This window comes from Anser anser, assembly GCF_964211835.1.
Source record: "Anser anser genome assembly, chromosome: 11".
In the NCBI taxonomy this organism is placed as follows: domain Eukaryota; kingdom Metazoa; phylum Chordata; class Aves; order Anseriformes; family Anatidae; genus Anser; species Anser anser.
This window is the reverse complement of record NC_139732.1, coordinates 11,823,299-11,838,045: the sequence shown is the minus strand read 5'-3', so window position 1 is coordinate 11,838,045 and position 14,747 is coordinate 11,823,299. Positions and strand designations below refer to the sequence as shown.

The following is a 14,747-nucleotide window of genomic DNA, read 5'->3' as shown; positions in this document are numbered from 1 at the left end:
CGTGTGGCAGCCGAGGGCTCCACGGCCAGCCCCAGCCCCACTCCCACTGCTGGCCCCAGCCCTGCCACCAGCTCCTCCATCCCCGAGGAACGAGGACGAAGGGGGCACGGCACCATTCTCCCTGCCCAACGACCCTGTGAGGGAGGCAGGCAGAGGAAAGCCGTGAACCGTCCTGCAGTAATTACTGGTTGATACAAACCAAAAATCTCCTGTTTCTTTACAGGGAACACCACGCTATGCATCATCGCGTTAGAAACAGCAGCTGTACATACACCTAGGGAATAATCCCTGTTCTAACAAAAGCAGCTCCCCAAAATCCGCATACACAAAGCTTGTGTGCCCGTGTGGGACGACCCAGTCCCAGCTCCCGTGGTTTGTTACCTGGATCCATCGAACGCTACGGGTGTCCCCCCTCAGCACTTCACCTCTTTCAGAGAAATAAGCATCTGACTATTTCAGCTTGTACTTACTTATTTTTCCTCCTCCCAAAAGTCCCCTGCCATGAGGAGGTCTGTTGAAAACCTGGCCACATACACCTTCTACAGTCAAAGATAAAAAAAAACTAGAACAAAGCCTAGTCTTAGGTGGTGTTCCCCCCGCCCTTTTCTTTTCTTTTTTAATCTTGCAAACTTTGAGCCAAGTTTGTGATGGAGGCATTTGACTCATCGTTTCTAACATTTAAGCCTCCCAACAGTAAAGCACATTAATCTTGGACTCGCTCTGGCAGCAAGTGTAACGTGACTCCTCGGGGCTACTGAGCCTTGCGACCGTTCCAGCAACCATCAAAGGGGAGCCAAACTTCTGGGAAAAACACCGACTGGCAGCACTTCGCCCCGCGCGTCCTCCTGCCAGCGTCCTCCTGACAGCTTCATCCCCACGGCCCGGGAACAGCTGGGGTCAGAAGCCGTACCAGCCGTATCCAGCAAACAGCTCGCAGAGGCTGCGCTAATCCTCCCCGCTCAACCCCGAAGCCTCCCATTTAGCGTTCCTGGTTACAGAAAGCGAGGGCACCGCTCCACATCTGATCTCGGCAAGGTTAACTTTCAATAGCAATTTCTCAACTGTTTCCTAATTGTCTGCCTTGCCCTCCCACCTAGGCTGCCGTACGCATGCAAGCACCTTTTGCCGGGCGTTTTACACACTCGAGCAGAAAGAAGGCTCAGCAGCAAAGCCCTAGCAGGCCTTAGGGAGCGGGCTATACTCACACAGGCATCCTGCTGAATGCACTGCAGGATGTGCTTGGCTGGAATCAGGAAGTCTATGAGGTAGCGCAGTCCATCCCCACGGTACGTCTTCTCCACCACATCAAAAACTTGGCACAGAACAGTGGCTGCGGTAGCCTCGAACGGAGGGTAGAGTGCCGATAACGTACTCTGAATGCAACCGTCCAGCGACTCCGAGTCCTGCCAAGAGAGGAAGCGTTAGTGGTGCCACGGCGTGGTACGCCCCGGCGAGCCCTACACCAGGAGCGCAGCCACCTCCCAGCGCAGGAGCAGAGAGGATCAAAGGAGCAAACTGCCGTCCTTTCTGGTTTCTTTTGGCACCGGCGATTCCAGGTGAAGGGAATTAAAAAAAAAAAAAAATAAACCTCTCCCAAAAGGCGAGTGAAGCGCTCGCAGAGCGCTGCGCACAGAGGCGAGATTTCCCTGCTTTTGCTTACGCAGCAAGTCCTTCTGGCTGAGCTGGGTGGGGCTGCTATTAAACCATTACCGCAGCACGTGAGTGCGTGCGAGCGAGCGCGAGTGTCATGGGGCGCATGGATCGGCAGCCCCGCGCTTCAGGCACCCAGGGCTGGAAATGCCGCCGGCGCTCAGGTGCGTTAAAGCCCAGTGTTAACGACCCTCTGCAGGCCAAGGAGAGATGCAGGGGCAACGGTTGCGCTGACACTCCTCAGCGAGCTGTGATCTGAAGTCTGATGCCAGAGTTGTTTGGTACCAGCCAAAGCCACTCACCTGCGTAATTCCTCGTTTTTTAGCTCACTCCAGGAGCCAGGAGCTTTCTGCAGTGAGAGATGCCTCGCAAGAGGATCTGCGGGTTTGCCTTTAGGGCCCGAGTGGGCACATCGATGCCCGCTTCCTGCTCAGGGATCAGAGGCGACGGCTTCACAACTCCCACCGTTGTTCTGGAGAGCCTGCCCGGCAGAGCCTGCCCGCAGTGTCAGAACCGATTCCAGTGCCAGAGGCCAAATTCTGCTCTACTGCATGGGTGCAAGTCCAGAGAGCTTGCCAGAAAATAAAACAATCCGCACACATCTGCAGAGAGGATCAAGATCCCTCCCTGCCTCTCTGTTTTAGAGGAGACCCCTCTGGCTAACCTAAAGCCAGTGGGAGTGAGTTTTGTTACAAAACCAAATGAAAGTTTACTCAGGTGTCTGGCCAGATTCTCATCTGATATAAATCCACCTCCTTTCACTAGAGACAACGAAAGCATTTGAGCCTCTGGCCCAGAAGCCTACAGCCTCCTGTAGAACAGGAACAGCTGCATGGACATGCCTGAAAACATACCTCAGTCCCACAGCAAGATTTGGAGAGAAAGTTAAACAAAGCAGTGCCACAACAGCTCATGCTGCCACCGGGGAACAGTAGGATGGATGGATCAGGAGGAAGGAAACCATTTCACTTCTTCCACTCGAAGGGATCCATCCCTCCAGACACTGGCTTAAGAAACTGCAACAGCCTCAGAGCAAGGAAGCTGAAGGGAGCTGCAGCCACAGCAGAGATGATGCTCCTCACACAAGCCTTCCCATTTTTCCCAGCTGCCCAGCTCAACGATCCTTAAATTCCCCATTTAGAGGGTTGCGCATTTTAAGCACAATATGAATTCACTGCTTGGTTGTGAAGCCTTCCTACAGGACAGCATGCAGGGCTGCATGTGATGAGATGAGGGACATCCCTCATGGGAGATGGATGGGAGAGATGAGGACATCCAGGGAATGCCTCCACAATCCCTCCCTGAGCCAAACTTGGAGAATGTGGGTGACAGCAAACCACGAACCGCCCGTGGCACTGCTTCATTATTTTTTCTGCTCTTTCTCCTGATGTCAGCAACAAGCAAGGCTAAATGGCAGCAAGTAAGCACCTAAAGTGTTCGCAACCAGCTGCCTCCTGCAATACCCCTCAAGGTCAGTGTAACCAGATAAACAGAGGGTAAGAAACTATTTTTCATATTCTTAACCCAAGGACTCAAAAAGCAGGAGCCCTGTGCACACACTGACAAGTGTTGAATGCTAGGGTTGAGTGTTTAGCCCTAATACTAAACAGCAGAAGGTTGTTTTAAACAAGCTTCTTTCCTCCCAGAAAAGAGCAATTTAAAACGCCAACTTTCATTCTCTTAATTGAAATGAAAAGCCTGGAAGTCCCCGGGCACTTCCTTCACTGCAGGAGTAAGGCTTCAGAGAAAATCTTCCCTTAGACATCGCGGAGCTCAAGAGGAGTCTGCCAGAGCTGATGGTCAGCCTGCTCTCTGCAGAGCTCTGGTCATGACCATCCCCACACAAGGTGCGAGGGGAAAACAGCATTTGAGAAGCATGGAAGAAGAGAAAGCAGTCTGGCAGGAGCTGTGGGATGCACTGTACAGACAGCCTAAATAGAAGTGTTCCCTTTACACGTTATCCTGGACCTGCTAAAAAAAGGCATGGAGGGGCCCGTAGGGTAGGGAAACAGGTACCCAGCCCAGCCTCCTCCCACCTGGACATCCACCTCACGTTGCTGAATACTGAGGAGCAGCGTTCTGTGCCTGATGTCATTACTCTCCTGCGCTCTTGTGAAATGACAGAGGCTAAGCACAGCCAGCCGAAGGCGAGCACAGCTCCAGTAACCTCTGTTGCACCAGGCAAAGACCTGTCCCGGCAAGTGTCTGTGCCCCTGCAGATAAAGCTCGTCTTCACCCAGCTCCAAAGAGCCCAGCCAAGGCCTCGTGCAGCATCGCAGCAGCGTTACTGCTGGTAGAAGTTGAAAAAAATTTCCACCTGACCCTCTACTGTACACAAATTCAAAACCTCAGCCAAAACCAGCTGGGGGGGGGAGTGTTCTGTGCTGCCTTCTGCCCCATACCTCTTGCAGAATTCTTTCAGATAATAATCCCCCCACACACAACGAATTTCGTTTACTATTGCAAATAAAACAAAGAAGTAAAAATATTTGCACATGAGTCAGTGCATTGCTCTCAGGTTCTCACACCATTCCTGCTGCCTGAGCGAAGCCTTCACAAGACAATTATTAACATTGGCACCAAATCAAAAATCCTTTATAAGGTTAAAATAAACCAAGCCGTATATTACCCTTCCTTTAGTAAAATACAGAATAACCATAGCCTGCAGCCATTGTAAAGTTCAGGGCTCGCAGAGGCTCTACATCTCTCTAGCTGCACCGCACCGTGATGTCGCGATACCTGTGCAGGCTCTGAAGGGACAGAGAGGCAATGCAGAGGCAACGCAGAGGCAATGCCACCTACTGCTGCTCACGGCCACCATCATCCCAGGGCCGGGTCCTGCCCGGGTGCAGGATGTGGCACTGCAGAGCCTCAGGGGCTCAGAGGCCGCCTTGAGACACAGAGGGTGAAACAGGGCAGAGCTCGGAGCCTGCAGCAGCAGCAGATCGGCCTCCGATCGGGGACTTGTTAAAGCAATCTGCAGTCCCACGGACGGGGCTGCTTATTTGTACTGATTAACTTCTGGGGTTGCAGAGGGAGCTGTGGGAACGACCTCGGCAGGAGGCCGCGTGGTCCTGCTGCTTCACGCTGGGGCGCACCTACAGCCCGCGGGCAGTGCCCGCTGCCACACACCCGAAGGAGCTGGGGTTTGGAGGCGCGGGGAACTCGTATGGACCAGCAAGAGGAGGGGACAGCATCCAGCACTCCAGATGCCAATAAATCTGGTCTGCAGCCCGTCTGATCTACAGGCTACACCCCTTGTGTCACGCAGGGGATGCAACCCCTCCGGCAGGCACAAGGAGAAACTTCTGCGACCCGGGATAAGGGGCCAGTGTCCTGAGAGGAGGGGAGCTAGCTAAACCCAGCAAGGATCCACGGAGAGGGCACTGCTGCCACAGCTCACTGCCACTTCTGCCCACGTCTGCCAGTGCGGTGGCCCTGGAGAGCTGGCAAAGCCCAGGAGGGGCCCTCCTGGAGAGCGCAGCCCCCTCCAGGCGCTGCAGACCTCCAGCAGCATTGCCACATCCTCCTCATGGGGAACGGGACACTTGCTTCTTTTCAGCCACCCGGCACAAACGCAAACAGGAGCGCTTTCCAACCGAGCCAGAGAGCATCTGCCCAAGGAAAAAATGGGTCTTGGGACTCAAACGCTTCTTTGTAAATAGCACAGGAGGCCCGTGAACTCCCGCACGCTGCCACCACATGCTCGCCACACCTCCCAAAAGAGAAACAGGCTTTTAAAATAACTCCTCCATAAATCAAAGCGCTAAATAAAGCCCAGGTTAAGGTCACGTCCGGCCACAGCAGCTTTCACCGTGCCGCAGCTGGGAGACGGCTGTCGGTGCAGGGCCGGCGGGCGGCGAGGGAGAGGAGAAGCCAGCGTGGTCCCACCTGGGAGGGCAGGGGGAGCCCAGGAGGGCTTCACGAGTGGCAAAGGGGTAGAAACAAGTGGGGTGGGACAGGTCATCCCTCCCCTCCATGGTATTACAGGAGCCACGGGTGCTGCGAAATGGACAGAGGGATGAAGACGGTCGTGGCTAAGCTCTGCTCAGCCCTAAGTGCCCTGTTCCCCAGCTGGAGCCGCAGCGAGGAGCAGGAGGCAGGGCAGAGGGGAGGCAAGGAGTGCCTGGCAGCAGCCCCGGCACAGGACGAAGAAGCAAGCAGCAGGAAAAGGAGCTGGGGATCAGTCACAGCCCTGCTCAGGGGACCCACCTACCTCCTCTAGTGCGAGCAGCCGCTGCAGCATGGGCGAGGAGCCTGCCAGGAGGCATCTGGAGTAACAAGGAGCTCCCCAGCCCTTTCTAGGTGCGCTCATCTGAATTTCTGCCTGCCTCTGTGGGCAGGCAGAGAGTTACATAGCTGCTCCGACCATTGGGAACCCCTGCCGTGCTGCATTTCCTTCTGACTCAAGTTACTTCTCTTTGGGACCTGCTGCCCACCAGTTAAGGCTGGATGCTGGAGACCCTCCTACGGGTTTGGCGAAGGAGTCAGCCTGCCCAGGGAGCGGAGAGAAGATCCCCAAGGCTACACACCAGGCACATGCCTGGGACCGCAGCCCAGTGCGGGGAAGGGCTGCAACACTGCGGGACCCACCCTCCCTTAGATTCACTTGACCACCTTGGTTGGAAGGAAGCATCACGCTCAAGAACAGCTGTCTACAAAAAGCTGAGTCTTGGTCAAGGACAACAGGAAGAAGAGGCACAAATCTTCCTCGCTGACAGCCCAGATGTTGTCTGAAGGCTCCTAAAAGCTATCAGCAGGGTGAGGCCAGGCTGTTTGACGAGCCCAAGGCTTAGGGCAGACAATGCTCCCTCCTAGCAGGCAGGACCAGCCCATGCAATGTGCTGAGGGTTCATCTCACAGCAGGAATTTAGCTGAAGGACATGCCGCTCTGTCCTGAGAAACACCTCCTAACGCCCTACCAGAGCAGCCCAAGCAGGGAACTACACATCCCACCGTGCTGCGGATAAACCCGGCACTGCCTGGCCTGGCAGGGCGAGGAGCAACCCGGGGAGGAAAACCCAGGTCCTAGGAAACCCAACGGCTTCTGCAAAGGTGCAGCCCTCCCAGACCCCAGAACTGGAAAGGAGAAGCGACAGAGAAAACTGGGAAGAGGAGCAGCTCCAAGTGTTTGCAGGGCAGTGCCTGCCTGTGGCCCCCAGCCAGTTTTTGGGGACTGGGGGAAAGGAGCGCGGGGCAGGCGCTGAGCGGGGCCGGGTGCGCCCGTCCCTCCGCCAGCACGGGGCTGCCGTGCTGCGCCGCTTGGCTGGGGCTGCTCGGCTCTCAGCTGACGTGAGAAACCTCATTTCCAGTAAAAACAGACCTCTGGGCTTTCCGTGAACCCTTTCCACTTTCCGACACCAAGCCTGAAGCTAGACTGCTTTTCCTTTGAAAAGAAGAAAAAAAAAGAGAGAGAGAGAAAGAGAGAGAGACATTTCTCTGTTCAAAAAGGTCTCTGGCTAAAAGCAAGGCTTGTTTTTCTGACAAAATTTGAGATTTCCCACTCTGTTCCTGCAGGGAGGAGAACCCTCCCATCCCCATTTCCTGAGCCACTCTAATCGCAGCGGCAATGAGTTCAAGGGAGAAAAATCTTCCCAGAACAAGTGCCAGCTCCCCCCTCGGCTGCTCGCTGCGAGGCTGGGAGGAGGGCGCCTGGCCCCGGCACCCCGCCTGCCTCGGGACGTTTTTGCTAAAGTAACGCGCTATTTAGTCAGCGTTGCAGCTCCAGAGGTAGGCATTCACGCTGCCTTCCTGCGAGATAACCACGGGTGGCTCTACCTGCTCTTTGGGCTATTTTTTCAGTTTTTTCCGGGGAGAAAAGGCGCAGCACCCGCTCGCGCTCGGGAGGAACGCTTGCGGCCTCGCCCGGGCCGGCCTCGCTCGCGGGCTGCGCCTCCACCAGCCCCGGCAGCCTCGCAGGGAGTGGTGCGAGGAATCATTTCCAGATGCCTCCCCCCGGTTCCCCGGCCCTTCTCCGGGCTGACGCGGCCGCGGCAGCCAAAAGCAGCTCCTACTGGGCAGCGCGCGGGATTATCATTCCAGGCGCTGCAGGAAAACAAGCGCTTGGAAGCGATTAACTCATGATCTCTCGTTTAATTAAACAAAGGGAAAAATGATGTATTTGCTTTTCAGCTCCGAGGTCCTGCTTCTGCGCATGCTGGAGGTCTGGGCGTGCTCAGCGCACGAGAGGCAGAGCCAAAGCCGGGCCATCAGCCCTCCAGCCCAGGGCTGGTTTGTTTGCACCCAGGGGGACATCCCAGGTTGCTCTGAAAGCAGAGCACGACCTGCTGCAAGCTTTGGATGTTACGTGTGTCCCCAGGGGGAGTCAGACCCACGGAGACCCTTGCTGGCACGGCAAGGTCTCTGCTCTCCCAGCCATCTCCAGCCCTGCTGTCCCTGGGGAGCCACCGCGACGAAACACTGCTCCCCGAAACAAAGAGCATCGCATGTGGTCAGACAGCACCCGGCACCTCTTCCACCAGGGCTCTGCATTCACGTTCCTCCTCTCTACCCTTTCTTTTAGCTTTTTTAGGTTCTCTCGAGCAGGGCCTGCGGCTTTCTCATCTGTCCTTGCAACACCCAACACGTCAGAAGAGCTGCTGACAACTGCTGAACAGATTAGAGGGGCCAAACCGGGGATGAAAGACAGACCCACAACCCGAGAAAGTCCTCTTACAGCAGAGAGGAGCAGCACCGGGAAATGGAGATTAGCCTTTCCTTGCAGGGGTGTTTCGCACCCTTAACTGAAGCTCGCAGTGAACAGAGCAACAGGCAGGTCTTATCCAGAGCCCCTGCTCCCAAAGGCCTGCTGCTTTCCATTAGCAATAGATCGGGGGGCGATACAGGTGTCTGAAGAGCATCTGAAAAAAAACAGACCAAAGGCCCGTCCTCACACAGACGTGCTCCAGCTGAAACAAGAGCCCGCAAGTGGGTGAGAAGGGCTGCGCAGACGCCAGCATCCTACAGCTGGGAACCAGCTTATTTTGGTTTAGTTTAACCAAGAGATTAAATCCTTAATCTGAAATAACTGTCTAAGCACAGATTTTTATTTTTTCTCTAATATCATTGGCATAGCTAACCATGCAATTAATTAACAAAGCTGTAATCAGCGCGATACAAAGCCTTGGGCGCTTCCAAAACACCCTTCCCAGCAACAGGCTCATGCTGGAAGAGTGTAAGGGCTTGGTGGCCACGGTTTCACCGCCCAGCGATGGCTGCGTTTGTGTTTGTCCTCGAGGTCCCCAGGACAGCGCTGGCTCCCCCGGCTCATGCAGCAAGCAGCACCATGCGCCTTGCTCCCCATTCCTACCACAGACTCGGACACCAGGGCAGGATAAGGCTTGCTAAATCCTGTCGGATATCGCAGACCGAGCCAAGAATTTCCACTTCTACATAAGGACAAAGGCGCATTACGACAGACTTACAACAGACTCCCTTTCTTACTGGGCTCTTCTCGCAAACGCTCTAAAAATCATTCTCTGCGCCACCCCACAGAAGAAATTGCTTCAGCTCGTTCATCTGATCCGTTACAATATTTGCTCCGCTCTCAGCTTCAGGAGTTGGCATCGGTTTGGCAAACCAACCTGAGCAGCAGTGTCCTTACCGTGTCTGACTCCTACCCAATATCAGGGCTGCAGGCAGAATGAAAGATTTGATTATACAGCCACAAAGTCCACCAAGCATTCTCTCGGCCAAACAGGTCAGCTTGCTTCAACACCTTTTAGGCAGGGGCACGAGACCGTAACCAGCACCTCGTGTTCAGACGCCCATCTGGGAGCATCTCACAACAGATGGACAGCCTCCTGTGCTCCAAGAGAAAATGATAATCCTTCAGGAGGACAGCTGATGAGTGCCAGAAACGATCTTCACAGGGTCTCCATTTAGGTTATTGCTTCTCTGCCAGCCTTGCAAAAGCTCTGAGCGTGAGGCCGCAGCCAGATCCCATTATTCGGATCCCACCCCTCCCCTGCAAGGTGCACGAGCTGCTGGGACAGGCTCCCAAGGGCAGATTTTCCACCTCTTGCAACCTCCGTAACTGAGGGTGGATGCCCCCAAGAAAAGGACACGTTGCAGTTAAACAAGAGCTCCCAGACTCAACGTGGGAGCTAGATAACGCCCTACAGCCCCAGCATCCCCTAACAGAAGGGATGCAGTTCCTTTTGGCTTTAAGCAGCCTGTGTGACCATGTGCGCATGAAACGTGAGTCCTGCTGCGTTGAGGGGGGAAGGAAAGTGCTCTGAAGCCAGAGCAGAGATTCCAGGAGGGACTGGCTCTTTGTAGGAGAAAATAGTAAGCGTGCGAGGGCTTTTCCTTGGAGGAGTGAATCCCTGCACACCCTTGACGTGAGGAAGCAGCTGGCAGACCAGACGCCAGCTCAGGTGCCCTCAGCTCTGAGGAAGGACCAGCCAGAAGGACAGGCAGGCAGCCCAGGTGGCCGTGGCAGCTCTGCCCCGGGCACTGCAAGGAGCAGCAGTCCATGCCCTGCACGGATAAATTTGCTCCAAGACTCTCAAAGCTGGCTGGGGAAAGGACACAGGCACTCAGTCGTGCGCTGAAGCCCTCCTGCCTCCAAGCAGCCAAGCCCGGGGCTTAGAGCTGGGTGAAAACATTTCCCCTATATTCAGACAAAGCCCTAAATGAGCGCCTCCCGGAGAGCTAAGTACATCAGTCATAAATTCAGCGCACTGCTTTTACTAAACTCCTGAGCTAGAAAGGAGTAAACACAGGCCTTTTAAGCTACTCCCTTTATAGCTCCTTTTTTTTTTTTCCAAATAGAAAACAGTCTCACGTGTCCCATTATTTCCATACATATCAAAGGAGGGTGGAGATTGAACTAGAGATTTCTAAAAGACATCTTTGTGCACAGAAGGGATGTATGCCAAAACGTGGGTGGTTATAAGCCCAAACACAAAGGAGAATACATCCACAGGCATTTTTCCCCTTGATCCATTAACGGGTCTGCATACCAGCCTCCTGAGCGTATGAGAAGGACCTTGTTCAAAAGGTAAATGTATTCAGAAAGATGACAACAGACAGCAAATAATCCACATCCTTTAACCACGTCTGAGGCTCGGCAGCGCTCGGGTTTTATTGGGAGATTCGACAGGCAGCCTCGGGGAAGGAAGGGATCCTCCTGGAGGAGCCTGCGAAGGAAGCCTCCGAACTCAGGCTCCTGCAAGCGCAGCCACACCTAGCGCGGGCTGCGAAGCTCAAGGTGGACACCTAGCTCAGAGCACCAGAACTCCGTCGGCTTTTCCTCCCCGCGCCAGGCAAGCCAGCTACAGCACCTCGCCCTACTGGGGCCGACCACAAGGTCCCACGGAGGTTTTCTCTACCGCACGTCCACGAGGAGCACGTGCAGCAGTCCTCGGCTGCTCCTCTTTTCTCCTCAGCTGAGCCATTTGATTCCATCAGGTCAGTAGCTGGCTGCCCCAGCAGCATCCTGGGCATCCCAACCCATGCTAAATTTGAGCAGTGGGAAGATTTTTAGATTCACCCTGTGATGCTTTGATCTTAATGTTTCAGCTTGGTGTCCAGTGATGAAAAAAAAAAAAAAAGTGGGATATGCACGAAACCTGCCAGGAGCACTCACCACAAGAACAGCCCAATGTTTTGTTCTTTTTTTTAGGTGAACTAAACTAGCCAACAGGGATGGGGCACTGCACGTGGCAGAGAGATCTGGGCATGGCCAAACCTTCAGAGCCAACAAGGACACCTCCATTCACTCCCCTGAGCTGCAGGCCAGGTATCACACATGGTGTGGAAGCACAGCCCAGAGCATCCCACCAGCACAAGCAGGGAGCTCACCCTCGCAGGCTGTCCTTGCTTTTTATTGCTTTTAAAACTTCATTCAGCAACGCATCCGATCCTGGTTCGGCCACTCGCTTTTCCAAACTTGGCTCCATGGAGCTCTGTGCTCTAGCATCTAGGAGCTGGCTGGCAACCTTTTCCGAAGCAACCAGCAGCAAGATGCTCACAAGGCCCTTCCCTGCATCATGCTCACACTTCATGCCCAGGAGCGGGGTGCGCTGAGCACAGCGTGCCCTCGGCGCTGACGGCACCCTCGGGTGGGTGCTTCACAAGCACGGCTGGGGTGTATTTCCAAGGTTGTCTCCATAGATGATGAGCAGGATGGCTTTATTCCTCCAAACCTGAAGATCCAGACTTCAGGGAACTCTACAGAAAGGGCCCACCACAGGTCCCCCTCTGCCCATCACCCCCATCATCCCATTTCACACACTGGTGGATCCTCTCTGCTGCCCGATAGGAGAGGACTCCCAATAGGCACCCGCTTCGCTTCAAGGACTTCTTCCTCTTCAACACCCTACCTGTTGCTGAAGCAGCCACTGTTCCATTGCCATTTCTTTTCAATCCGAGGAGGAGGCCATTTTCAGCAACGGTCTTTTCTTTATGCAATCACAGAGAAGATTTACAGCGCAAGATAGCAGCAACAAAGGCAGCGCTATTCACACGCACGTGGCTCCTGAGAGCGCATCTCCCATGGGGCTATCTGGAAAGCCAGCACCTCCAGCACGCACAGCCTGCGGCTACCAAGCACTCCTGCCTTCGTGGCGTAATGCAGACCACATGGGACAGCTTATGCAGAAGCCAAGAGTGCTTCCCCACTGTGTTGCCCCACCGTGAGCCAGATAAACCTCCAGCATCAAACATGGCCATGGCCGGAGGCAGGTTGTTGCAGGATGCTGATTTCCAGGAAGTGCTGACACTCAGTGCATGTTCCTCCCTGGAAACCTGCAGCATCTCACCATAAATGCTTGCTGTCTTGCATCCCCACTAGTTATAACTGCATGTGACTGCAGCTGGCCTGTCCCCTGCATTCAGCCCTTGTTTCCATTGGTACAAGGAACAGCATGTTCACCTTCCCAGGGATTTTGGAAAGAAGGTGGGCATCAGGCACAAACCATCACCCCAGAGAAGATGCTTTCAAACCACTTCCATGTGCTCAGGATTACGTCTCCGGGCTTTGTGCTCCAAAATCTTGCTCATTGCTTTGGCACAGAAATAAAGAAGATCCCCAATGCTTAAAGTTCTTCGTGATTCCCAGGCTCATTTCCTTCCCACCCCAGGAAAAGACTTCACTGGATGATAAAAGTAAGGCTCTCTTCTGCTGAAACCCATCCTGCCTGCATAGCGGTGCCACCTGAACCTGTCTGCAGGACAACACCAGCATTTGCACAAGCTGTGAAACACCCACGCCTTGCCCTACATACCTGCACGGAGAGTGCCACCATGGAGTAGACCAGAAAAGTTCACTGGGCACAGCTGTGGGAGCCTCACGTGCTGGGTCCACAGCGCCCCTGCTGCCATCAAAGAGCAGCAGCAATCGTCCTATGAAGGGTGGAAGAGCAGCTTCCAGAGAGGAAGGCGTCCCTCAGCCTGGGGACATCACCACGGTGCAGCAGGGCTCTCACTTGCTTTGCCTCCAGCCAACCCACCCGAGAGCACAGATTTGCACTTTCTTGGGTGGAAACTATCCCTCAGGAGAAGCCAGGCTGGGACAGGGTGGTCCAAGCGTGTTCCCTGACCATCTCCTGTGCCCTGACCATCTCCCATGGAGGGGAAATCCTGACTGGGGGTCACAGGCAGATCCCCAGCCATGAAAGCCACGATTTGAGCAGGGTAGAGCCCAGCCAGGCTCCAGCCTTCCCTGCGCCATGGGGTCTCACAGCTGCACAAGTCAGTTCTGGTGGAAGTGGGCAGCTTTGGCCTAAGGTATCTTGCACATTTGGTGCTTTGGGCAGCCCCCAGCTGCAGCAGCCCTACATACCATGCACACAGAGCAGAACATCCCCAGCACTGAAGCATGACAGCGAGGAATCACCTGCCTCAGAGAGGTGGGCAGCCCGCAGCTGCACCGTGCCAGCCCTCCAGCAGGGGCCAAGCCTCTGAGAGCCCCACAGGCTGCCCACCGCCGGGGAAACCTCACGCAGGCCAACAGACCGAGCCACGTTCGCTTCTATCCAAATCTTTTGCCTGCAGGGCTTGGTTGGTTCACCAGGAAATGCCAGCCAAACTGAACAGCTCGGAGCTGCAGCTGCATCTCAGCCGCTCACAGACCTCGCCTCTGGCCTGCTGGGGCCTTGAGAACGGCCGCCTGCCACGGACCTGGTGTCTGCGGCGAGGCCAGCACCCACAGCCGGGTCTGTTCTCTCCCCACGGGCAGCCTGACCTCCCGTCCCTGCTCCTTGCAGCTGCCAGGCCTGAAGGCAGCACCTGAGGGGCACAGGGACCCCACAGAGCCCTCCCTGATCCCCTCGCAGCCGCGACACCTGGTGCCTGCAGGCCCACCTCAGCACCCGGCCTGGCCACGGCACCGCTCCGCACAAAGGCGGCTTCTGCCTCACGCTGGAACAAGTGGCAGGACTGGGGCTGAAGATCTCAAGTATCAGAGGCTCCTCCAGCTTGCAGAATTGGCGGTGAGAGGAAGAGCTCTCCTGACTGGGGTGAGAAGTCAAAGCGAGACGCCTGCAGCAGGACAGGAGAGGACAGCAGGCCAGGGCTCCGACGCAGGCGCGCGAGGGCGCAGAGGAGAGGCAGGGTGGCAAAGGGAAGAGACAGGCCCACGAGCTGAGCTCAGGCTGTAGGAGCCAGGAGTTGGGCACCTCATCTCAAAGAAAGCCGAGCTTCTCCGAGCCCAGAAGCCGGACATTTAAGAGAGAGGAAATCGCTGCCAAGCAGCGATGCGAGCTGCTCGCCCCCATCACGGACTTTGTTCCTGTGCATCGCTTTCAGGGAGGCAGAGCGTGGGGCGACCACCCCACGCACAGCAGGACACGTGCAGGAGATTTAGGGCTGTCGGGCCCCACGTCTCAGCCTGCCCCAGGAACAAAGCATCAGGAACCAGCCTGGTCCGTAGCAGGATCTCACCTGGGCACCTCTGTGTGCACGGCACAGCCAGGCTCAGGACTCCCCTGCAACCCCCCCCCCCCCCGGGGAGATGGGGTGCTCTGCTGCCCGGCCGGGCTCTCAGGGCTTTCTCCAACCCCCCAGCACCAACCTTGGGCAGAAGAAAAGAAGCTCTGTCCTTCCCCAGGCCCTGCGTGGGGGCAGTGCCCATGCAGGACACCCATTTCCAG

The 14,747-nt window shown here is 55.5% G+C and overlaps 1 protein-coding gene across 10 annotated transcripts in view; it reads right to left on the bottom strand.

Moving 5' to 3' along the window:
* Nucleotides 1-14,747, bottom strand: part of PLEKHG4 (pleckstrin homology and RhoGEF domain containing G4) — a 94,243-nt gene that overhangs the window by 72,074 nt on the left and 7,422 nt on the right. For 3 of the 10 annotated variants that reach the window (XR_014589135.1, XM_083851941.1, XM_083851949.1), the window contains exons 1-2: nt 5,867-14,570; nt 1,206-1,403 (exon numbers count right to left, since the gene is read on the bottom strand). Coding sequence is in view for 9 of the 10 variants with exons in the window: in XM_083851941.1 (XP_083708067.1) it covers nt 1,206-1,403; nt 5,867-5,965 (297 nt within the window). In the remaining variant the exon portion in view is untranslated. Of the gene's footprint in view, nt 1-1,205; nt 1,404-5,866; nt 14,571-14,747 lie in introns of those variants that run through there. The other 7 variants (XM_083851944.1, XM_083851947.1, XM_083851942.1 and 4 more) reach the window with 5 other exon arrangements.